The sequence below is a fragment of the Melospiza melodia genome, chromosome 2, assembly GCF_035770615.1.
Source record: "Melospiza melodia melodia isolate bMelMel2 chromosome 2, bMelMel2.pri, whole genome shotgun sequence".
In the NCBI taxonomy this organism is placed as follows: domain Eukaryota; kingdom Metazoa; phylum Chordata; class Aves; order Passeriformes; family Passerellidae; genus Melospiza; species Melospiza melodia.
Genome location: NC_086195.1, coordinates 63,397,991 through 63,421,323, shown reverse-complemented (window position 1 = coordinate 63,421,323; position 23,333 = coordinate 63,397,991). Strand labels below are relative to the sequence as shown.

At 56.0% G+C, this 23,333-nt stretch overlaps 2 protein-coding genes across 8 annotated transcripts; both read left to right on the top strand.

The window, feature by feature from the left end:
- Window positions 1–333: 333 nt before the first annotated feature.
- On the top strand, window positions 334–6,479 carry NOP2 (NOP2 nucleolar protein). The gene is made up of 16 exons (XM_063148487.1): window positions 334–473; window positions 550–595; window positions 676–773; window positions 1,872–2,134; window positions 2,425–2,468; window positions 2,590–2,762; window positions 3,519–3,718; window positions 3,808–3,897; window positions 3,977–4,064; window positions 4,160–4,300; window positions 4,476–4,615; window positions 4,880–4,969; window positions 5,256–5,378; window positions 5,464–5,561; window positions 5,660–5,790; window positions 5,899–6,479. Exons 1-16 carry the CDS (start codon window positions 368–370, stop codon window positions 6,276–6,278), a joined length of 2,211 nt encoding a protein of 736 aa, XP_063004557.1. The 5' UTR covers window positions 334–367; the 3' UTR covers window positions 6,279–6,479.
- A 6,673-nt stretch (window positions 6,480–13,152) lies between these two features.
- Window positions 13,153–23,301, top strand: IFFO1 (intermediate filament family orphan 1). Of its 7 annotated transcripts, XM_063148476.1 has the most exons (10): window positions 13,153–13,838; window positions 18,609–18,669; window positions 18,753–18,848; window positions 19,075–19,215; window positions 19,667–19,729; window positions 20,132–20,316; window positions 20,798–20,918; window positions 21,591–21,686; window positions 21,877–22,007; window positions 22,556–23,301. In XM_063148476.1, the coding sequence occupies exons 1-10, from the start codon at window positions 13,153–13,155 to the stop codon at window positions 22,656–22,658; spliced, it is 1,683 nt and encodes a 560-aa protein (XP_063004546.1). In that variant the 3' UTR covers window positions 22,659–23,301. The 7 variants fall into 7 exon arrangements, with proteins under 7 accessions (XP_063004546.1, XP_063004545.1, XP_063004544.1 ...); XM_063148475.1 differs by lacking the exon at window positions 19,667–19,729 and having other exon boundaries at window positions 20,156–20,316; window positions 21,594–21,686; XM_063148474.1 differs by lacking the exon at window positions 19,667–19,729 and having other exon boundaries at window positions 20,156–20,316.
- The last annotated feature ends 32 nt before the right edge of the window (window positions 23,302–23,333 follow it).

Below are 23,333 nucleotides of genomic sequence, written 5' to 3'. Positions count from 1 at the left end.
CTCTGATTCTGTAGCTCCTTTCCCCCTGCCTCTGCACCACGCCTTTCTCTGCTGCCGGCCTTGGGCTGTGTACCCCCTGTCCCGGCTGCAGGACCCGCCTGTGAGTGCCTGCGGCAGGAGCCCCGCTCCCGGCGGCTCCCGGGCCCGGCCGGCCCCTTCCCTTCCCTTCCCGGTACGGCCGTTCTCTCGGCGGGGCGGGCCCGCGGCCCCACGCGTCCGGGGGCGGGCGGCCCGCGCCGCTGACGTTGCCGGCAGGGGCCAATCAGCGATCGCGGTGGGCGGGCCCGCGGCGGGCGCGTGCGCCGGTGCGGCGGGGAGCGCGGCACGTGCGGCGGCGGCGGAGGCGCGCGGGGTCCGCAGCGCGGCCATGGGGCGGAAGCTGGACCCGAGCAGGAAGGAGAAGCGCGGCCCCGGGCGCAAGGCCCGCAAGCAGCGCGGGGCCGAGGTGGAGCTGGCCCGCTTCCTGCCGCCAGGTAAGTGCGGCCTGCGCCGGCCCGCCGCCGCCCCGCGGCGCCCGCCGCCGTCTGACCGCTGCGTGTCTTCCCGCAGAGCCCGAGAGCGGCAGGAAGAAGCTCTCCAGTCACGGCAGAAGGAGGTGAGGGGGGCGGCGCGGCGGGCCGGGGCGGGCGGGCCGGACCGGGCCGGGGCTGATCGCCGCTTCCCCTCGCCATGCAGGGCTGCGAAGAGGCGGCTGGGAGCGGGCGGCGGCCCGGCCGGGAGGAGGCCGCTCGGAGGAGGAAGAGGAGGAGGAGAGGGAGAGCGGGAGCCCACAGGTGAGCGGGAGCGGGTCCGAACCGGGCTGACGGGCCGCAGTCCCCAGCCTGCTTCCCCCGGGCGCTGCCGCCGCCGTCCTTCTCTGGCGTCGTTGTCAAGGCAGGGTACACGTGGAATTTTATTATCTTAAATCACAGAATCTTAGAGTTTTCTGAATTGGAAGGGACCCACAAGGATAGTTGAGTCAGCTCCTGGCCCTGCACAGGACCACCCCAAGAGTCACACCGTGTTCCTGAAAGTGTTATCCAAACGCTTCTTGAACTCAGACAGACTTGGTGCTCTGATCACTTCCATAGGAACTTGTTGCAGTGCCCAGCCACCCTCTGGGTGGAGAATCTTTTCCTGGTATCCAACCCAAACCTCCCCCGACACAAAAGTTTTTGCTGTACCCTCGGGTCCTGTCCCGGGTCACCGCAGGAGAGATCAGTGCCTGCCCCTCCTCTTCCCCTCGTGAGAAGGCTGCAGACTGCAATGAGCTCTCCTCAGTCTCCTTCTTTCCAGGCTGAACACACCAAGTGACCTCAGCTGCTCCTCACAAGGCTTCCTTTCCAGGCCCTTCATCATCTTGGCCCTTTTGGGTTCTCTCTCATAGATAATAACAATGAATTCTATCTCAGTTCTGGTGGCTGCCATGTCAGGAGGCAGTGTTGTCTGAGGAATTTGTGAAAGGTCTCTCTTCTGCCTGTTAAATCCATTTTTTACTTAACCTCCATTCACAGCAAGGTTGTGTAGGCTGCTTTTATGGCTGAGGCTTTTAAGTCTTTGTGTTACATCTTGTGTAGCCCAGGAAACTCTTCAAGTAGAAGGAAGGATAGACAAGGATTCGGGGCAGAGGATACTGCAATATGTCAGAACAAATAGCATAAGAGTTTTGTGGCAGTGTTTTAATTTGGTAATTCTAGTTAGGTCTCCTGCAGGGTCCACTGGGGAGAGGTGAGAATATGCCTGGCACTTTGAGATGTAGAGGGCAAGCAGTCCCTCCCTCTGGACAGGCAGCTCAGGATTTGGATTAAGGCCTTTCTGTGTAACAACTGGAAAAGCAGAGCAGCTGATTTTGGAAACAATGCCTAACTTTTGACTGCTTCTTCTGCCTCTAGTTGAAGAGCAGCTGTCCCCACAGAAGGAGAAATGTGCTGTAAAGGCAGCAGGACAAGCTGCCCGTGGCCGTTCTGGCTTCAGTGATAGCAACTCCAAGTGGCTGGCTCCAGCCAAAGCCAAGAAAACCCAGCCTAAAGGAAACCATGTGGAGTTATCCAGTGATGGTGAGGTGGAAGAGGGCTGGGAGATGGAGGAGGAGGAGGATGGGAGCAGCGAGGAGATGGTGGATGATTATGGTGCCTCATCATCTGAGGAAGAAGAGGTAGGAACTTCTTGCCTTTAATTAAACAGGAAATATTTGGGTGTTGGCTGAAAGGACCCCTTGGGCCTGGGGGGAAAGGATGGCTTTAGTGGCAGGGGGTGGAGAGGTTGTGGGGAACTTTCCCCTTCTTTCCTTCACAAGAATGATTTCAAGTTTACCAGCTGATTCCAGCACAACATTCAGTGCTTGTGTTTGTTGTCCCTTTTAAACAGAGCAAGTAAATTTCACAGATGGTGGGAAGCAAGGGGACGACTGTGGATGTTTTTGATTAATGTTTTGTCTCTATTTAGCTGCTGCCTATTGAAAAAGCTGCCCTGAAGCAGAAGCCTGAGAGGTGAGTGTGGAGAGCCTTTCCTGGGTAGATGAGGAGCCTGTGTTGTTATTTTTCTGTCTTTTGTGCCATCTAAGGAATGGTTGTTGAGAAGCATCTGTGTGATCCTGTTCTTTGTCCTTAGGGAAGGCCTCAGTGAAGATGACAGCGATGAGGAAGAGGAGGAGGAAGATGAAGCAGAGGAGGCAAGCAAGCAGAAAATGGGACAGAAGGAGGAAGAGGGCCCAGATCTGCAGCTCAACCTGGATATAGATGAACAGTTTAAACTGCCAACTAGTGAAGAGATTGAGAAGGAGGATATCCTTTTTATCTGTGACATCCATAAGCCATGTGCATGATGCAGCACGGGGCCTGGATACAATCAGAGAGCTTCACTTGGACTTTATCATGCATATTGCTTAGCAAAAGTGTCTGTGCATGACAAGGTATTTTTAGCTGAGCTGTCCTAATAGATAGTGTATAATGCTGTGCTTCTGTATAGCACAGTTAGGAAATCTGTGACACCCTGTATGGGGCTTGGAACCTGCCCTAATTTCCTTCCTAGTCCTAAATACATATGGATGACTTATTGTGTGGTTTGTTCCTCTCTATCCTGATTTTCCTGGTGGGTGTTTGTGCATCCCATTCCCAGAGTTTCTAATGACAGCAGTTCTAGCATCCAAAGTGCTTGCTGCTGGACTTTGGTGATTTTCCTTTCCCGCCTCCCTTCTTACTCTCCTCTGTACCACTTGGTTGCCCTTGGAGAATTTCTGGTCTGTTTTTCTGCTGCAGGTAATGCTTTCAGTATTATAACACTTCTTTTGTTGTTGTTTTTTTTTTTTTTTTCTATTTTTCTCTATTTATCTAAAGTAATTCTTTTAAACACTCTCTAGTTCTGCCTTGTGAACTTTTTTTTGTCTGGTTTAATCCCTTGAACCCTGCACCTGCTGAGCTCTGATGGAAGCAGTATTCCAGCAGAGCCTTTCTGGGCAGGCTCTGTTGTGGCACATGTACTTGTAAAGAGCCCCTGTGTGGGTTCCTTGGCTGTTGGTGATTCCTTGACGGTGTTCCCACCTGCAGAGCCCCCTGACCTGCACGTCATTCACCAGCGCATCCAGGGCAACATGGAGGTGCTGCAGGACTTTGGGGCGAAGCGGGAGGAGGGCCGCTCCCGGCAGGAATACCTCGCGCTGCTGCGCCGCGACATGGCCGCCTACTACTCCTACAGCGACTTCCTGCTCGCCAAGCTCATGGACATCTTCCCTCTCCCTGAGGTGGGATCCTGCCCTGCCCCTAGCTGACCAGTGGGGGTTTGGTGCCTCCCTGAGAATCCATTTCCGTCTCTGTTCTCTGTCCCTTCCAGCTGGTAAACTTCCTGGAGGCTAACGAGGTTCCGCGCCCTGTCACCATTCGCACCAACACGCTGAAGACGCGGCGGCGGGACCTGGCCCAGGTGAGCAGGAGCCCGTAGCTGTGCCCTGAGCTGCCTGTCCCCCAGAGCAGCGCCTCAGTCCCTTCTCCTTGCCTTGCAGGCTCTCATCAACCGTGGTGTGAATCTTGACCCCCTGGGGAAGTGGTCCAAAACAGGACTTGTGATTTATGACTCCACTGTGCCCATCGGTGAGATCACCTTTACTCTGCAGGGCTGAGCTCACCCGCTCCTGCTTCCCTTTCTCTCACATCTCATCTTCTTCCATTCTGCCTTCCCTGCCCAGGTGCCACCCCAGAGTATCTGGCCGGACACTACATGCTGCAAGGAGCCTCCAGCCTTCTCCCTGTCATGGCGCTGGCTCCACAGGAGAACGAGCGCATCCTGGATATGTGCTGTGCCCCAGGAGGCAAGACCAGCTACATAGGTACCACCCTGGAGCCTTGGGAGGGATGCTCTGGCAAGTGGGGAGTTTGCACTGGTCCACACAGGCAGGGGGAATAGAGGTAGACTGAACTCAAGGAAAGGAGGGGGTGGCTGTCACTGGAGACAAAGGCACAAGAAGTTTTCAGCCCTTGCTGGTGTGTTTTGCCCTCTGGCAGCTCAGCTTATGAAGAACACAGGGATGATCCTGGCTAATGACAGCAGTGCCGAGCGGCTCCGGAGCGTGGTAGGGAATTTGCACCGCCTGGGAGTCACCAACACTGTTGTGAGTAACTGCGATGGACGCCAGTTCCCCAAGGTATGTTCCTGTTTGCAGTGCTCACCCAGAGCTGCTGTACTGTCCCTTGAGTGAAGCTGTGCTCTCCAGAGTCACCTGCCACAGCAGGAGTAGCAGAGCTGCTGGGGAGTGTGGTTGTTATTTGATACAGAGGCAGGAAGGTGGACAGGGAAGAGGAAGAAGGAATGTTTCCTGCCTTCCCAGTCTTCTGGTTCCCCTTCTAGTCTTGGCCTTGTTTTGAGTCCCCACCTATGAGTGTAATTCCAAATCTACATCTGCTTGTAGGTTCTTGGAGGGTTTGACCGTGTCTTGCTTGATGCTCCTTGTAGCGGAACAGGCGTCATTTCCAAGGATCCCGCTGTCAAAACCAACAAGGTGGGTGGCAAGTGCAGACTCAAGTATGAGTCATGAGAGGAAGGCCTTTGGGGGCAGCTTTGTTCTTGAGAGATACCTACAATACATTTTTCCTTTTCTTTCTTATTCTGTGTCACGTACCAGGGCTGTGTGTTGTACTAGGGCTGATTTTGGTATTACTTCTGCAGAAGACTCCAGACTCTTGTACATTTTATGTGCTTTGCTCTCCTGTCATTCCTTCATCCACAGCAGAGGCCTGGGATGCTTCCCTGTGCCTGTGGCATCCTAACCTTTGTTTCTCCCTCAGGATGAGAAGGATATCCTGCGTTGTGCCCACCTGCAGAAGGAGCTGATTCTTAGCGCCATAGATTCAGTCAATGCTGCCTCAGAGACAGGGGGCTACATTGTCTACTGCACTTGCTCCATCATGGTAAGTGCCTTCTGCCATCACCTGCTGTGCTCACCTCCTCCTCAGGAGGTGGTGGGTTTGGATCCTAATGCTTGGCCTCCGGCAGGTGGAGGAGAACGAGTGGGTTGTGGATTATGCTCTGAAGAAACGCAATGTCCGTTTGGTGCCCACAGGCCTGGACTTTGGCAAGGAGGGCTTCACTAGGTGAGTGCCAGGTCACAAGCTGCACGTGTGACAGCTCCTTGGTGGCCAGGCTTGAGCAGAGGGGTTCTAATCATTCCTCACCCCTCTTCCTCCTCCAGGTTCAAGGACCGCCGCTTCCACCCGTCCCTCAAGTGCACGCGACGTTTCTACCCGCACACGCACAACATGGATGGGTTCTTCATCGCCAAGTTCAAGAAGTTCTCCAATGCCATCCCGCAGGCACAGAAAGGTGACATGCTGCTGGAGCTCAGCTGAGCTGGCTGGGCCTGCCCTCGCAGGCTGCTTCCCCTGCAGAAGCCACTCTGGTTCTTCTCACAGTGCCCTTCTCTCCTTTCAGATGAAGAGCCTGCTGTGGAAGCCGCAGCTCTGTCCGCTGTCCCTGATACCGTCGTCACGGAGCCTCCACCAAAAAAGAAGAAACTTGAGGGCTCAAAAGCTGACAAAGAGCAGAAGCTGCCCCAGTCTGCTTTGAAGAAGAAACTTGAGGGCTCAAAAGCTGACAAAGAGCAGAAGCTGCCCCAGCCTGCTTTGAAGAAGAAACTTGAGGGCTCAAAAGCTGACAAAGAGCAGAAGCTGCCCCAGCCTGCTTTGAAGAAGAAACATTCATTGCAAGCACAGAGGAGACCCTTGAAGGCTGCCCGGCCTTCTCCCAAAATGATGCGGCCTAAAGTCCCTACCAGGAAGAAGAAGCATAGAGTGAAAGCGAATGGACAGTGAGAGGAACTGCTTCTCCACGTGTTGGTCCCTTCCTTGGAGAGCAAAGGCTGCTGCAGCTCTGTGTGTACCCCCACTTTGCTGCTCTGTGCAGATCATCTTGCAGCTCTGAGCACCTGGGACAATGACAGCCCCCTTTGCTCCTTTCCCTTTGCATCAAGGACTGATGCACTGACCCATTAAAAGTTTTATACTCTTGCTCAAGTCTTGTTCTTTTTCATTGGAACACGAAATACAGAATTCTACTGTGTCCCTTTATTCCTTTGCAGCAGAAACCCCTCTTACTCCCAGCAGATGCTCTGGCATTTCTGGTGTCTGTCCTTATTCCCTACACTGGGCATATTTGTGAAGCAGCAGTGGGAGCTGAAATCCTTGCTGCCTGCATGAAGGCTGTATTGTGTGGAGCTGTCAGCTGAGTGCTTTGTCTGGCCAAGGCTCTAGCCCAGTGCTTCCCAGTTCCCTGTTGTCACTTAGTTCACTGTGTGACTGTCCCCATTTCACCATTTTTCTCATCCCCAGCAGTCCCTCAGTTCTTGGCCCCCCAGACTTGAGCAGGGATTGCGTTTGGTTTGTGGAGCTGTACAGTGAAGTTGTTTTTGTCTTTTTGTTCACCCAGTTGCAGCTGCTTCTCCTTGAGACACAGGAGCAGTGGTCTGGGCTGTTTCTATTTAAATGTCCTGGTCTGCTGCGTGTGAGGCTGCAGCTTTCCTCTCGCTATGGATGCCAGCAGGCACAGAGTGATCAGCAGAAACTGAAGGAACCTGCTGTGGTGGCTGCCCAGGGAAACACAAAACCGCACTTAAAAGACATGAACAGCGAAAAAGGCCTAATCCTGTTCTTGCTCCCAGGCCCATCAAACCTGGACTGTGCTGGTGGATTCTCTGCCCACACTTTGCTGGGTCACTGGCATCTGGTCCTGAGGCTTGTGATCTGTCTGCTGCCTGGTTCTCAGCCTCCTTTCCTGCTTCAGCCTAGCCCAGCTTGCAGTTAGCTAAGGGGCCAGCAGCGTGCATGCGTGCTGGGATTAGCTTAATGCCAGGCCAGGACAGATGGTGGCAATTGGGAGCAGGGCGCAGCCACACAGGCACACCAACCAGCAGCCACTCTCCGTGTGACTGGCTCCTATTGATTCCTCTCTGCATTTGCCATGCTCAATTCTCCCTGATTTAGCTTGATGTCTCCCTTCTATCCTTCCCATCAACATCCCATAGTAAGTTTTTCTCCCATAATCTTCCTTAAAACATTGCACAATAACCTTTACATGCTCCTGCAGTTTACCTCAAACATCCCACCACAGATCTGCCCTTTCCCACGAAGCCTATGATAAATCTGCTTTTTTATCAGTTGGGAAGTTTCTGGCTGAAGCCCTTCAAGGTTGCACTTGAGTGATTGCTGTAATGGTTCAGTCTCTCAGTGTCTCAGGAGCCCTGGTCTTTGTTACAGACCTTGGTTATCTTCCGCTTTTTAGGCCTTATCTATCTGTGTGATTTATTTACTATAACCCTGTTTGGAGTGGAGGGGAGAACTGACTTTATCATTTTGCGTTGAATAGCCGTTAAATATCTTCATAGCTGAAAACTAACTTTTTCCCCATGCTTCCCCATGTGAATTAGGTCAGGGAGGAGCCTCTGAATGCAACTATCTCACTTGGGTTTGTGTATTGAGGTCTGGATTGTTGGATACAGAGGAGCCGAGGGAAGATTTTCGGCATCTTTCAGAATAATTAAATAAATGCTAGGTGCAATAGCACCCAAGGGAAAGAATTACTGCTTTAATACTGCATTTCTAGTACCTCCCATCTGCATAAAGGCTGTAAAACTGGGAAATACTCAGAGAAGACAAATGTACCCTAAGTTTTGGTGAGAAAAGCAGCAAGAGCCTCTTTCAGCCCTGGGCCTGTCCTTTTGGGAGCAATGTGGATCTGTCCCGGGTTGTTGCTGCTGTCTGCTGAGGTAACCATGTGAGTGTGCAGCCTCAGCTTGAGAACCACTTCATCCTGATAACCCCATCAGCAGGGATAGAGTTTTCCTGGCCGGAATCTCAAGGTAACTGTCTGTTTTCCAGCAAATGTCCAAATTATGGTTGAATTATAGCCCTGAAATGCTGGAATAGCTGCTGCTTTAAGTGTGTCTAGAAAACTTCCCTCTTGCTGAGCATTGTTCCAATCACTCAGCATGCCTGCAAACCTTTTGTTATAGCTGGGAAGAGATGGGATAAATTTTCATCTCTCTTTGGTGGTTTGATCTCCTGCTCTTGATTTCAACTGTTGCAGTTATCACTGCTCGGAGAGATAACGTTGAATGCTACATTGAAATGCCACCACTGAGCTTCAGAGGCAGCGCTGGGGATGCAGCAGCTGGGCACAAAGCTTGGTGGTTTCCTCTGCATTCTGGTACAAGGCTGTGGTCACATTAGGCTTGTGCTTGCAGCCACCTCGTTACTCTGGGAATCTTTTGTTACCTGAAAGCTGAGATTTCTGGAGAATGTGACTGCTGGATCATCTTTCAGTACCTTCCTTTAATGTGTTTTAATATCTGAAAGCTGCTGATAACGAGGCTTGCAGGAGCTGAGACACAGCAAAGCAAGAACTGAGGCAGAGCACAGATTGAAAGCAGATCTGAGGGGTAAAAATGCTGTCACAGATTAAAAGCTTGTTGAGAGGAGTCGTGATATCTGTTCCTCTGTGCTGCATTGCTGTCCTTCTCCCCAAACTGTTGAAGACTTATCAGGGCACAAAGAAGACAGCTAGCTGGCAGCTCCTGCCCTGCAGGCTCCAGCAGCACATTGGGAGAGGCAGCCCTGCACTGCTGCACCCTTGGGCTGGTGCAGGAAGGAAAATGACTTCTGGGGACGAGAGTATGTAATGGAAAGATTCCAGCAGTGACAGAGTTGGTCACTGACTCCAGTGATGTCATGTGCTGTAATGTCTGTTCTGGGCCAGGCATGCTGCCTCTGGCTGCATTGCCTCATGTCTGCCTGTATCCTGAGGAAGGGGCTGAAACCCTGCCCTGCACATTTCAGGGACATATTGGGTATGATATCTGGATCTTCCTGCACACACTGCATTGCACATAACACCCAGAGATACAGACACTTCTGTAGGGGCTGAACCCACAAATGGCCAAAGTCCCATCAGTGGATCCTACTCCCCCAGGCTGTCCATCCCTGCTGGGGAGGATGTGGAGAGCTCCTGGGGAGGATGTCTGCAAGCCCCACCTGCCTGATGGGGTCAGGGGGGAACTGCTGAGAAGGCAAAGTCACTTGGGTCCTGGGCTCTAGCACTGCCTAGAGCTGCCTTCTCACAAAGATCTGGCTCCAAAACTCCCTCCTGGGCTGGTGTTTGTGTATATTTAGAAAAAAATCCATTCCCTCCTTTGCTGTTAGATAGGAACATTTCTGTGTGTTACGTGTGGCCATCACCCAGCTGCTGCTGGCAACTGCTCCTCTGCACCAATTCCTCCACATTTGCACCCAAATCCAGGCAGCTGACTGGGCTGATGACTTTGCTAGGCCCAGATGTCATGTGTGCATTGCAACACCTCCCTCTGGTTGTGGATAGAAACAATTTTATGGGTCAGTTTCAGTGAAGAATCTTGGAAGTTGGAAGATGTGGAGAGTTTACACAGAAATACTTCAGCAGTGATGTGCAAGGGACAAAGTACCACTGAGGTACTTGGAGGGAAAGGGGAGCAGGGAGATGGGGTACAGACACACCAAGGAGACCTGTGCCTTCCAAAAGGAGCCTCTGTGAAAGCTGTGGGGCTGATCTGGACAGGTTTCACCTGTGAAGAACCTTTGCAAGGAGGATATGTTAGCTACCAAGAGCTTCTGAGATCTGGGAGAGGAGGAGCATCTCAGCCTGGTAATGGATGTTACAGCTGGGCAAAGGCAAGGGAGACAGGTGATTTCAATAGGGGCTTGCAGCTGGAAACCTACCTTGATTTGCCCATGGAGGATAGTGGTAGAGGCTTAATCTCTTTTTACTGTGCTGTCAGCAATTAGAGACAGAGTCCCACATGAGTACCTGATCTGAACTGCAGGAATTTGCACTGAGTCAGAAAATGCAGTGCTTCTTCCTTGGCCTTAAAATCCGTGGAAGATAAATACCACCATGTTTGCAAGTAAGTGACTTTTTTCACATTGGCTACAGGACTGATTTTAAGAGCTGCAACGAGCAGCTCTGCATGTCAGCAGCTGCAGCCCAGCAGTGCCACTGTTGACCCTGAGCTGATAAAGTGGGAGCAGGAGCAGTGGAAGGGTCTGGAGAAGTGCCAGGTGTTAGGTGAACAAGGAGGGGAAGATGAGGAGAAGGTGCTGTTGTGCTGCAGTGAGACTGAGGCCCAGAGGAGGAGTGCTGTGGTCCCCTGGGTAGCAGGATTGTCTCTAACTTCTGGGCTTCTGCAGGAATAACTAGAACAAGGTGGCCCTTTGCCCCAGCCACCTTCTGCATCAGTAGGAATCCTTTACCCCAGCAAGTATCCTAAGCAAACAAAGGTGGAGAAAAAAGGAGGCTCCACATTGCCTCCTGTCCAGGAGGCAGCAGGATGTTGGTGGGAAGAGGTGCTGGAGGTCTGTAAGTCCCTGCTGTAAGGGAGTCTGCCCCAGCACTAGCTCACATCACTGCACTTGCACAGCTGGGCCCCAGGAACCAGCACAGACAGAGATCCCACCACCTGCTCCAGGGCTGTGCTGGCCTGCTGGTAAAAAAAGCTTTTCCTGATGGATGGCAATGCCTTCCTCCACTGGCATTTCATTAATCAGCTCCACTTGCTGGGTTTCCCTGGCCGGACAGGAGAGGCCAAGCAGAGCTTGGAAAGCACTTGCTGCCCAGTTTGTGGTGCTGCTCTCACCTGTGCTGCATGCAGCAGCAGCAGATGCCCCCAGTCTGACCTTGCTCGCCCAGGTGCCAGGGTGTGGAGGGGTACAGCAGCAGTGGTGAGGGGGAGGATGCTGGCACGGCTGCCAGGCACACGGGCAGGCTGTGGCAGCGTGGGGGGCGGGTGACAGGACGTGGCAGCAGGAAGGAGGGAGTCAGCAGCGGCTGAAAGTCACATGCTGGGAGGTTTCCGAGCTGGAACTGTCACTGCTGCTTCAAAACCAGCTTCTTGACTGGGATCCCTCTTGTCCGTCTGTCCTTCTCTTTTCCCTGGGTGTTAATTTGGTAGCATTGCTGCCAGACACATTGCTCCCTACCAGCTGCTGTTGCAGTGCTGGTTTTTGGAAGATGGGGATCTCTTCTGCCTGCCCATGAGGAAAGCCTTCCTGCCCTCCTTTCCCTGGACAAAAGCTCTGTTTGCCACTGCTCAGCCTCCCTAGTCAGAGGCAGAGCAAAGGAACATCTGCTTGAGAAGAGGAAGAGTTAAAAAGGAGATGACAAAGAGGAAAGCTCACTTCTTCCCCAACATAAGCCCATCTCAGAGGAAATCCATCTCAGAGGTCATGGGTGTGCCAGGGAGGATGCAGATGGTTACTGGTGGGAGAGGAAGTATTATAAATGCATTTGGGGGCTGCTGTGGGGAGCCTTGTGTTGTGGGCAGGACAAGGGAGATAGGCAGGCCACAGGATACAACTGATGCTGGACATGGCAAGGCAGGAGAGGGGAACAAATTTGATTTGGACTGCTCCCAGGTCAGGATGGCAGAAGAGTAATGGAGGGATGGAGGAGACCTGTAGCCCTGCAGGAGGAGCAGCAGGGAGCGTGCAGCAGGCAGACTCTTGGTCAAGACTCACAAAGCTGGCCACCCTCAGTGAAGCCAGATGTTCCTGGCAGTGTGGATTGAGCCACACCTCCGATCCCAAGGGAAGGGCTGTAGCCCCACTGGAGCATGCCCAGCTCCTTCCACAGAGCTCAGCCAGTGTGGTGCTGGGCATCTCTGAATTCCATCCCACTGCTCGCTCACCCCTTGCCGATGCCTCAGCTGAGACATCAGAGGCTGCTTTGTGCAAGGGCCACGCTCGGCTCAGCTCCTCAAATCCTGGGGGAACGGGCCAGGAGCACACAGACAGCAAGGGAACACAGGTGTCCACAGCCATAAAATATTTATGTAGCGATCGATTTGTGCGCAGTCTCCTCCCACCGGATAATGGGGTGAGGGGCGACGCCGGCGCTTTCTGCAGAATTCACCTGGGGTCGGGCTCAGGGGCTGAGAGGGAATGACCTAAAGTAGGCTGGAATAAGGGACACGAAGCAAGAGCCGAGGCTGCTTTGTGAACAAGGAGGGAGGAAGCCGGTTGCAGGCCAAGCATGGTATCAGAGAGGCTCTTCCATCCACACACCTCCTCCGCCCGCTGGCTCGCCATTGTCCAGCGGCAGCTGCCCGTGGGCGGGCGGCGGGCACAGGGCGGTCTGGGGGGGCTCCAGAGAGAATAACGAGGGGCTTTGGGGCGCAGAGGCAAAGTTATGCCTTCTTCAAGGGGGGCAGTTCTGGGAAAGCACTAAATTCTACCAAAAATAAAAAAGAATAAAATATTAACAAGGAGGCAGAAGCACACTGTGTTGCGGCTGGGCTAGTTACGGAAATCGGTAACAGGCGGGGCTTCAGCTAGCGGTGCCGGAGAGGGACTTCCCTCCGGGAATCCTGCTGGCCCGGGCCGCGTCCCTTCGCCCCGGGGCGCCCCGAAACCCTGCGGGGAGGCCGGGCCGCCCCTCGGCGGGAGAGACGGGGCCGGCAGAGGAAAGGGAGGTTCTGCCGCGTCCCCTCGCCTGCTCGCTCCGCCCGGGGCCGGCGGCGGGGAGCGGGCGGGAGCGGGGGCGGCTCTCGGCTCTCGGTGCCCGCCGCCGCCGCATCCCCGCCGCAGCGGAAGCCGCGCCCCCGCCGCCGGGGCCGGCCGGGCGCATCCCCCCGCCCGGCGCTCCCCGCCCCGTCCCGCCGCCGCCATGAACCCGCTCTTCGGCCCCAACCTCTTCCTCCTGCCGCAGGAGCAGCAGGGGCTGGCGGGCCCCGAGCTGCCGCCGCCGCCGCCCGCCGCCGAGCCCCTGGGCGGGGAGCCGCCCGCCGGCCCCTTCCCCGCGCCGCCCGCCGCCATGGCCCTCCGCAACGACCTGGGCTCCAACATCAGCGTCCTCAAGACGCTGAACCTGCGGTTCCGCTGCTTCCTGGCCAAGGTCCACGAGCTGGAGCGGCGCAACCGGCAGCTGGAGAAGCAGCTGCAGCAGGCGCTGGAGGAGGGGGCGGGCGGCCGCGGCCGCGGACCCCCGCGCCGGGACCAGGCGGTGCAGACCGGCTTCGTGGGTCCCATCCGCACCCTGGGGCTGGGGCTGGCGCCGGGGCTGGGGCTGGGCTCGGCCCGGGCGCTGGGGTCCCCCGGCTCCCGCCCCGGGGGTCCCGGCCAGCCCGCCGCCTACTCCGCCGGCTCCCGCTTCATGCCCGGCACCATCTGGTCCTTCTCGCAAGCGCGGCGGCTCGGCCCGGGGCCCGAGACCACCCTGGTGCAGGGACCCGGCGTCTCCTGGGTCCACCCCGACGGCGTGGGCGTGCAGATCGACACCATCACCCCCGAGATCCGAGCCCTCTACAACGTGCTGGCCAAGGTGAAGAGGGAGCGCGACGAGTACAAGCGCAGGTGAGAAGGGGCGGCGGGAGCGGCGTCCCCGGGGGACCGAGACTGTCGCTGCAGGGCTCTGCCGGGTGGGACATGTGAGGGGGAAACGGAGGGAAGCAGAAGGAGAAGTCCTGGCCGGACTTGTCGGGAGCACGGGCTGCAGGCAGCATGGGGAAAATGTGGAGCCCTGAAAGGATTTGTTTGTGCCTGGGTCCCCTCCCTTGGCACCCGGTGTGCGAACCCTCTCGGGATGTTCCTTGACCCTTTTTCCATCTTACCAACCTGGCATGAGGGATTAGAAATGCTTTTCCAGGCAGGGAAGGAACAACTCCAGGAGCTGTGTTTTAAAGCCAAGGGGATCTGGAAATGCTCAGGGAGGAGGAGCACCTGAAAGTAGGTGAGGAAGGTGGACATGCAGCAGCGAGCGGGTTTGGATTGGAGAAGGCTGCTGGGAAGGAAAGAGTTCTCTGGATGTGTGGGAAGGTGTCGGGAAGCCCCTCAGCAGGGTGGCCGGCCTCTCCTAGGCCCTTTCCCTCGCCACACTCTCCAGCTGGCCCCTCGGCAGCAGAGAGCCGAGGCAGGACACCCCACTCCTCGGGGGCTTTCCTCCCGACCCAAAATAGCTGTGGCTTGGCATGTGCCTTGGAGAGGGGTGAAGCAGAATGCAGAGCTAATCTCTTGGCCGGTTCTTCTTTCCCGAGCAGGGTGGCCGCGGCTCCCTTTGTGTCAGGCCGGTTCCCGAGGCTGCTCCCGGATCCGCACGTAGGATGAACTCAGGCTGGGCTGGCGTGGCGGGGTCAGGACGAGAGCGGCGCTGTGGCTGACGCCCCCCGAGCCACTGCTCTGGGCTTTTCAGAAGTCACGCTGTGGCGCTTTAGAAGCAGTTAGGAAGTTTGTGATTCCACACCCAATTCCCCACGGGAGCTGTGCCACCGACCCGTTCTGCACGGCCACAGCTCCATTGCCAGGATCGGGGCTGGGGTCTAAGATGACACCTTATGCTTTTGGCTTTATAAGGCTTAGGCTGAGCAAACTTGCTTCTCAGATGCTCCAAAGGCACTGAGCAAGGCACATGGAAAGGAAGAGTTGGCATTTGTTCTTTCCCACCAAGTGCTGCATGTATCTAAGGCCTTTTATTATCAAGTGGTCAGGCTTCTTCTCTAGAGGGGAGCAGCACTCCTTGCATTGCACTTTCAGATCACAGAGTGGGAAGCTGGAGCCAGTTTTTTGGCCAGGAAAGCTTGAGCCTCAGAGTGGGTCAGCCAGAGAGGACCAGGCTGGGTTTGTTGGTGCTGCTGAAACTTTGGGAGAACGGAGAGCTGAGCAGGGTTGTCCTGCTCTGGCAAGTGAGCTGCAGGGAAGGCAGCAGGGGGTGAGATGGGGGGGCACCACAAGCTGCTGTGAGCCAATGTTATTGGTGGGATCTATTTTTGGAGCGTGTTACCAGGAGCTGGGGCGAAGCAGACCCCACCCCCAGACCCTATCCAGCACTGGGAACTTTGTGACGGGTACAGCCAGGTCCCAAACAGGGGAATGGGACAGAAGGATTCCATTTCCACACCCTTCTCCATGCTGGGGGCTGACACCAACATCCCTTGGGAGCTGAGCGTTCCCTGCCACGGTGGACTGTGATCTGCCATGGGGACAGTGCAGCTGGTGTCGTGCCTTTGCCACCTGCCTGGAGACAGATGGAAGGGGCCATATTAACACAGGACTTCCCAGTTCTCCTACCCTTGGCTTGGGGGCTGGAGCTTGTGCTTTTTTCAGGACAGCATTGCTGCTGTGCACCCCACTGCACTTGGAGCAGTGCAGCAGGAGCTTCTCTCTGGATACACAGGGCCTGGAATTCAAGTCAGGGATCCAGGAGGGCTGTGGGGGCTGTAGGGAGTGATGAGGATAGTTGCAGCAGCAGGAGAGAGGCTCACAGGAGCTGTACTTGGGAGGAGCAGACCGAAATTAGGTGGCTTGGATAGGGGCAAAGGGTGCCTGTGAGTATCACACAGACCTGCTAAGTGCTGGGGATCTGGGAGTCTCATCACGTTTGTGCTGTCTGCTACACCTACTACTTGTAGTCACAAGTGGTTCTAATCCTGGGTGTTGCAAGGACGCCCTGGAGGTGTGGAGTGAGCAGTGCTACAACACCGTGTGTTAGAGTCACAGAATGGTTTGGGTTGGAGGAGACCTTTAGGGGTTACCCAGTCCTGTCTCCCTGCTGTGAGGTTTCACTAGATCAGGTTGCTCAAAGTGCTGACCTTGAACATTTCCAGTGATAGGCCATCCACAACTTCTCTGGGCAGCCTGCTCCAGTGTCTCACCACCATCATGAAAAATTGTTCCTTATGTCCAATCTAAACTTACCTTCTTTCAGTTTAAAACCTTCACCTCTTGTCACTGCAGGCAAAAGGTCTGGTGCAAAGTCTCTCCATCATTCTTGTAACCCCCTTGTTTATTAAAATGCTTCAAGAAGGTTTTTTGTTGTTTAATTGCCCTCTGAGGAGCTGTGCCAGGCTGCCGGGCCATCCCCATTGAGGTGAGCTCCAGCATAGTTCAGATGTGGCAGGAGGGGGATAAGTGGAGCCTCAGCCTCGAGCAGCCCAAAGCCCCGCTGTGCAGTGACCCTGCAGGATGGGCTAAAGCACCCCAGTGCCTGTGGCAGCGAGCAGGACTTAAAGGATGGGGGAATTGTTGATTTTTCTCAGTGAACTTGTTGAAGGGACACACCTGGCAGGGACAGCCCTGCATCTTTCCACATCCCTGGCTTTGGGAGAGCTGTCCCCTAGCTGGCAGGGAGGTGGTCAGGTGTGTGTGCAGCTGGGACCCTCCTGCCCTCGCTGCCTGCCTTTGGGCAGGTCTGTGGCTGTGCAGCAGTGCAGGAGCACCCCCCTGTCCCCCTGGCACACGGGTGGCTGTGGGGCCGTGCGGGGCAGCCTTGCTTCCAGCTGGCAGCGACCTGCGGCGGCTGCGGGCGCAGTGCTGCAGGCAGGTTATTATTAGGAGTGGTGCATTGCAGGAGGGAGCAGGGCAGAAGGAGCCAGGCAGGAGAGGAGGGAGAGAGGTTTGCAGTGGATGGGTGCATGCATTTGTCCCTGGTGGGGTGAAGCGCTGTTTTCTCCTGCCTTGAGCCGGTGTGTATGTGGCCTCCACTCTCTTCCACAGCATTGGTGTGAAATGAGCTCTTACCAGGATTTGCAGCTCTGCCTTAGGTCCCCAGTGAGTCTGGGATATATAGGGACCCAGAGGGAGGCGGGGACCAAAAAAGAGGCAGTGCCACACCAAGGAAGATGCTGAAATTTTTTTATTCTGGCGGAAGGCGTTTTTGTCCCTGGGGAAGGAGGCTTTGTTTGAGCAGTTCCCATATAAGGGCAATTCTACCTTTTAACTTTCTCCTTTCTTTTCCCTTCATCTCTCTTTCCCCAAAGGGATGGGAACACTCTTTGATTCCCCTTCTGAAGCTGTGGTATGGATCCAACTCCAACACCAGCACGAGGAGTGCACACTTTTGTCCTTGTTTGAGTAAGGAGCAGCACTGCTAGCTTTAAGAGCTCAGAAATTCACAAGCCAGGGCTCTCCCACATCGTCAGATTGTCCAGATACCCCAAGATAACAAATGTGAGGGCTTTTCATATGCTTTCTGGCCTCCTAGACCTTAGGATTTATTGTTCAAACTTGGTCTGGTTAAGTGAGAGGAGAGATTTTTCACATCCTTGTGCAGAGTCGCAGTGTCTGTGTTGGTGCTTGCAGGCATTAAATAGAAACCAGACCTCGCAGCACCAGGAAGAGCCCAGCTCTGGTTGTTATCCCAGAGTGATCTCGCTTTCTCAGAAAAATCTAGCTCTCCCAGAAGAGCCAGGAGCTGGGTAAGAATGCAGCAGCCCTGCCCCACGCCGCACAGCAGCACTTCCCAGCCCCCTGCTCTATGGGATCATAATTTAGCCAAGGGCAGCACGGCTTGATGGCCTCCCAACAGACCGTGGGCTGGGCCAACACTGCAGTGAGACCCAAGAGCTTGAGCTCATGCCCTGAAATGTAATATAATAATTGCTAGGGGATGTGTCTTTGCACAGCAAGGCTGGGCGCCTTGCAGCTCTGCTTTTTGCAAAGCTGCAGAGCCCAGTACCCATGGACAGCCTGGCATAAAGTGGCACAATCCATCCTGCTCCCTTGTGGGATGACACAGTGTTCTTTAATCCAACCTGGTACGCAGCAGTGGAGCCAAGGACTCTTGTGGCCCTGCCCTCTGCACTGGGACAGGCAGAGGAGCAGCCCTTGGTGCACATCGTGGTCACTCTCACTGTGGGGTGGTTCTGCGTCAGGATCAGGGTTTGTGCTGCTGGACAGCCTGAACTGCAGCGCCACAGACACACAGACGTGGTTGCAGAAGTGATGCAGATGGGGGCAGCTCCCCAGTCCATCTGCAGAGCTGTTGTGAGGGCTGGAGCTGCTGTGGCCCAGGGCTGTGGGGCTCAGGGCAGAGGCTGATGGCTGTGAGGGGCCGTGGGTGTGCGGCCCAGCTGCCGGCAGAGCCTGCGGTCGGTGTCCCCAGCTCCCCCCAGTGCAGGGCGGGCCCTGGTGGGTGGGACAGCATTTGTGGCTGGGGGGACGATGGGCTTGGCAGCTGCCATGGCCCGAAAACAAGAGGCCATGCATTCCTGGGCACGTTCTCCTTCCCGGGCCGGTGCTGTGGTCCCCCCTCTCGGGTGGCTGTGGGGTGAGCAGCTGCCACTCCGTGCTCTCCCTTTGGCAGCCAGCGAGGCGAGGCCAATGGGATCTGAGCGGCGTTTGTCTCCCTAGATGGGAAGAGGAGTACACGGTGCGTGTCCAGCTTCAGGACCGGGTGGCTGAGCTGCAGGAGGTGAGCCTGGCTGTTCCCCATGCCCTGCACCCCTGGTGTCCCACACTGGTGCTGATTTGCACATCTCTCTCGCCCCGGCGCAGGAAGCCCAGGAGGCTGAAGCTTGCCAGGAGGAGCTGGCCATGAAGGTGGAGCAGCTCAAGGCAGAGCTTGTTGTCTTCAAGGGACTGATGAGCAATGTGAGTCCCCAATCCCTCTCCAGCCCCACAGCAGTGTCCTACCCACGTGGTGTGGCTGTGTGGAAAAGCAGTTCCATCCAACACTGGCAGGGTCGGTCTGGGGCACAGCGAGCAAAGCAGGGATGAGGGAGCAGTCCTGCATGTGGGGGAGCGTGGGGGCACCGACTGCCATCTGTCTTGCCTAATATTCCTCCCTTGTCCCCTTCCTGTGGTGCCGTGGGTTCAGAACATCACGGAGCTGGACACCAAGATCCAAGAGAAGGCCATGAAGGTGGACATGGACATCTGCCGTCGCATTGACATCACTGCCAAGCTGTGTGACGTGGCACAGCAGCGGAACTGCGAGGACATGATCAAGATGTTTCAGGTGAGGAGCGTCCACTGCTGCTCCCGACTCAGCCACCAGCTCTGGGGAGGAGAGATCCCAAAGGAGGAGGTAGAAGAGACAACACCAGCCCCCTGCCAGGGGAGATGCTTGGTCACCCTTGCCCTTGCTCCTTCTGGTCCCCTGCTTTCTGTCTCTCTTGGGAGGACCAGGCAAAAGGGCACAGAGTGGAGGTGGAATGCTCCAGATGTTGCTTTGGACATCAAGAGTCCCCTCACCCTCGTGCTGATGTGTTGTGTTGGCCCGGGGACCCCCCAGTGCTAGGGGAGCAGCTGCAGGAGGGAGACAAGTTGCTTGAGTGTCTGTCTCTAACTCCATCTCTCTCCTTTCCCTTCCCCTCTCCGTCATCTTCTCTCTGTCTCTCTTCTCTGTCTCTGTCTCTTTTCTCTTTCTGGATGTTGCTGCTTTTCTGTCTCGCTCTTTGTCCCTACAGAAGCAACTGGTTAGTTCCATTCAGTTGAGAAATTTTAAAAATTTTAAACTTTCTTTTAAAAAGGTCGGCCTATAAATATTGACATGTTTCACCTTTTTCAGACTGTCTCTTTTTTCCTGTTTCTGTCACTGTGTTTCCCTGTCTCTGGACTGGGGTGGTGGGTGATTTGAGTTTTTCTGCAGTAAAACCACATTGTTTTTTTCTCATCAAATTCATGGATTCCATCTTTAGTTGCTTAGTTTTAATTTTAGAAAATGCTAAAACCATGTTTTATCCATTGCACCCATCTTTAACCTGATCATAACGAGCCCATCTCTCTCTCTCTCTCTCCTCTCTCTTTTCTTCCTTCCTTTCTTTCTGTCTTTCTCTCTCTCTCCCTGCCTTTCTGTCCCTCCACCATTCCTTTCCCCTCCATCTCCTGCCCACTCCCTGCTCCTGCCCTCGGACCCGGCCTCGTTTCTGTAGTCTCTGCACTTGTCTCCCGTTAAGGTCCCAGCCTCGGTGGGGCGGAAGCGGGAGCGCAGGCAGGTCAGCGACGAGGACACCTCGCTGTCGGAGAGCGATGCCTCCCGGAAGCCCGACGAGGAGGAGGAGGACGAGACCACGGCCATGAGTATCAATGAGGAAATGCAGAGGATGCTGAACCAGCTGTGAGTGCGGCTGCTGCGCACCTCTGCCCGTGCTGTGCAGCCAGGCTCCAGCACCAGGCTCCCTGCTGGCCCTGGGGTGGGGAGGGCAGGGGTGCTCTGTGCCTTCCCTTCCCGGGTGAGGGCCAGATGAGAGATGCTGCTGTGGAGAGTGGTCACCTGTGCTCTGTGGCACAGTGGGACTGTGACTCCCTGGGAGACCTGAGCCCACCTATGCCAACAGTGGGAGCTGGTCCAGCTCCCCTCCTCTTGCCCCCTGTCCTGCCTTTTGGGAATCTGTGCCTGGATTTGCTGGGGCTCCAGACCATAAAGCCAGCCCCTTCCCCATCAGCTGTTGGGTTTGGGCACACCTGAGTTCTCCCTGGCCAGACCCCCAAGAGCTGCAGCCCTGCCCGTGAGCGGGTGCAAGGCTTTGGCACCGACACAGCCCCCTGCCTGCTGTGCTCTCCTGCTGGGTGCTGACATGCTGTTCCCTTGTGCCCAGGAGGGAATATGACTTTGAGGACGACTGTGACAGCCTCACGTGGGAGGAGACAGAAGAAACGCTGCTCCTCTGGGAGGACTTCTCTGGATACGCCATTGCAGCCGCAGAGGTGCAGGGGGAGGTAACGGCGGTGTCGGGGCCCTGAGCTCTCCTTGGGTTGGGATGCTCGATCCTGTCTGAGCCTGGGAAGATGCTCTCTCAAAGACCAGATTTCAGCCCCTTTGCCTTTGCAGGCCTGTACACCATGCTTTCCTGCCTTTTCTGCATGAATACATCACAGCATCCCTGTTGAGGTCTCCTTTTCAGAGACAGGGACCTGTAGCCTGAGGGGTGTGCTGAGGGCGTGGTGCACACGTGGGGAGAGCCACAGCCCATCCAGAACAGAACACTGCCTCTGCCTGGACTGCTCTCTGGTGATCCTTGCTCATGTTCACCAGCCCACCTACCCAACTGTGCAGCGGGCTCTTGGAGTCTGGCCAAAGCCCTTGTCATGCCAAATCTTTGGCCCTTGGCAGGCCCCTGGGGATGGATCATGCTCAGGAATGGTTTCCAGATCTTCAGTGCAATGCTGGGCTTTTTTGGGTTGATGTGGTCACTGCCCAGTGTGGAGAGTCCTGAGTCTCTCAAGTCCATGTTGACAGGACTGACTCCTGTCTTATTTGTACTACACTGTATATATTTCTTCCTCTTTTCCCTGTGCTGCCAGTTCTTTCTCTGATTTGTCTCTCTCTTGCCTTTGGTTCCTCATGTTGGACGCTTCCCTGCCTCTAAACCTGCTGTCTGCTCTCCTCAGCAGCAGGATGACAGCCTGGAGAAGGTGATCAAGGACACGGAGTCGCTGTTCAAGAGCCGTGAGAAGGAGTACCAGGAAACCATCGACCAAATAGAGGTGGGAGGAGGAGGAGGTGGGGGAGCCATGGCACAGAGGGGTGTGAAATGGAGGAGTGGGTCCCTGGGGGAGGGAGGCACTATGCTGGAGCAGGTCACTGGTAATGTGGGTGACAGCCCTTGGTGTGGCCATGCCCGCTGCCCTGCACCACATGCCCTGGGATCATCTCTGCACCATTTCCCTTGAGCAGCTGGAACTGGCCACAGCCAAAAATGACATGAACCGGCACCTGCACGAGTACATGGAGATGTGCAGCATGAAGCGAGGCTTGGATGTGCAGATGGAGACTTGCCGGCGGCTCATCACCCAGTCTGGGGACAGGTGAGCTCCAGCAGGGACACCCGGGCTCTGGGTCTGAAGCCGGGGTGGTGGTGGGAGGGAGCTGAAGGACATGGCAGAGCTCCTGCCCTGCCCTCATGTGGTGTGGAGAGAGGGCAGTTCCCAGAGGCTGCTGGACCCCTGGCTGGCCTCCACACAGCTCATGGTGCTGCCCCTGCAGAAGGCAGGAGACACACAGGAGTCACTTTTGACATAGGAAGCCAGACCACCGTATGGAGAGAGGAGCTGCCTCTGTGGAGCCAGGGTGGCTCCAGGCTGGGGACCCCTGTGGTGGACTTCCACAGACCCCTGGCCTTACACACCTTGTCAGGTTCCCGCTCTGGGCAGGCCCCTCCAGCATCTCCCCCAGCTCTGCTCCATGCTCTGGAATGGTGTCCTCTGGAGCACCCTCCCAGCACCCGGGGATTCCTGCAGACACACACATGCCCAAAGGGCGTTTCAGCTTCTGTCCATCTTGCCCCACACCAAAATGGGTCCTTTCCCTCCCCCTGGGCGATGCTGTGACTGCTGCCCTTTACGCTTCTCTGCAGAAAGTCTCCTGCCTTCACCCCGACCTCCAACAGCGAGTCGGCCCCGAATGAGGAGAGTGAGGAGTCCGACCGTGATCCCCCCAGCGATGCTTCCATCAGATAATGAGGGGAGGCCCGGCTCCCTCGGACCCCCTTCCTGGCACGGGGTTGCCTGAGTCACACCTGGGAGAGACTGTCAGGGACGTGGAACTGCTGGTAAACGTCTGTCACCCAGGCTCACTCCCGTTTTGGGGTGCTTGGCAGACCCCACACACCCCCTCACCGGATACCCTGCAAATGGGAATAGCTAGATAGACCTGAGGGCCCTTGCCCGGGCTGCTCCGCCTTCAGCCCCTTCTCCATTCCCTTTCCCTGCTTTGGGTAAGCCGTGGTTCGGGCAGGGAGGCTCCAAACCTGCCACGGGGGCGTTCTGCAGGACGTGCTCCCAGGCCCACCTCCTCCGGCCTCCATCCTGGCACACCTGCCCTGCCCTCCCTGCCCTCCCTGCGCTTCACGGAGCCAACGAGAGCCGTACCTCCCTGCAAACTGGACCTGACACTGGTGCCAACTGGACCGAGCCCGGGGCTCTCCCTGTCCTTGCTGCTGGCCGGGCACCCGGCTGGCACTGCCCACGCCGAGCCGGGCACCCTGAGCCTCCCAGGCCTTCTCGGGGGCGGGGGCCGAGTCCCGCTCACTGTGCACTTTGCTTTGCTCACGTCTGTGTTACGCGGGCGAGGTCATTAAATGGGACGATTTCCTTTTCTACAGCTTCGCTGGGTGTGGCCTCTCCTGTGCTGCC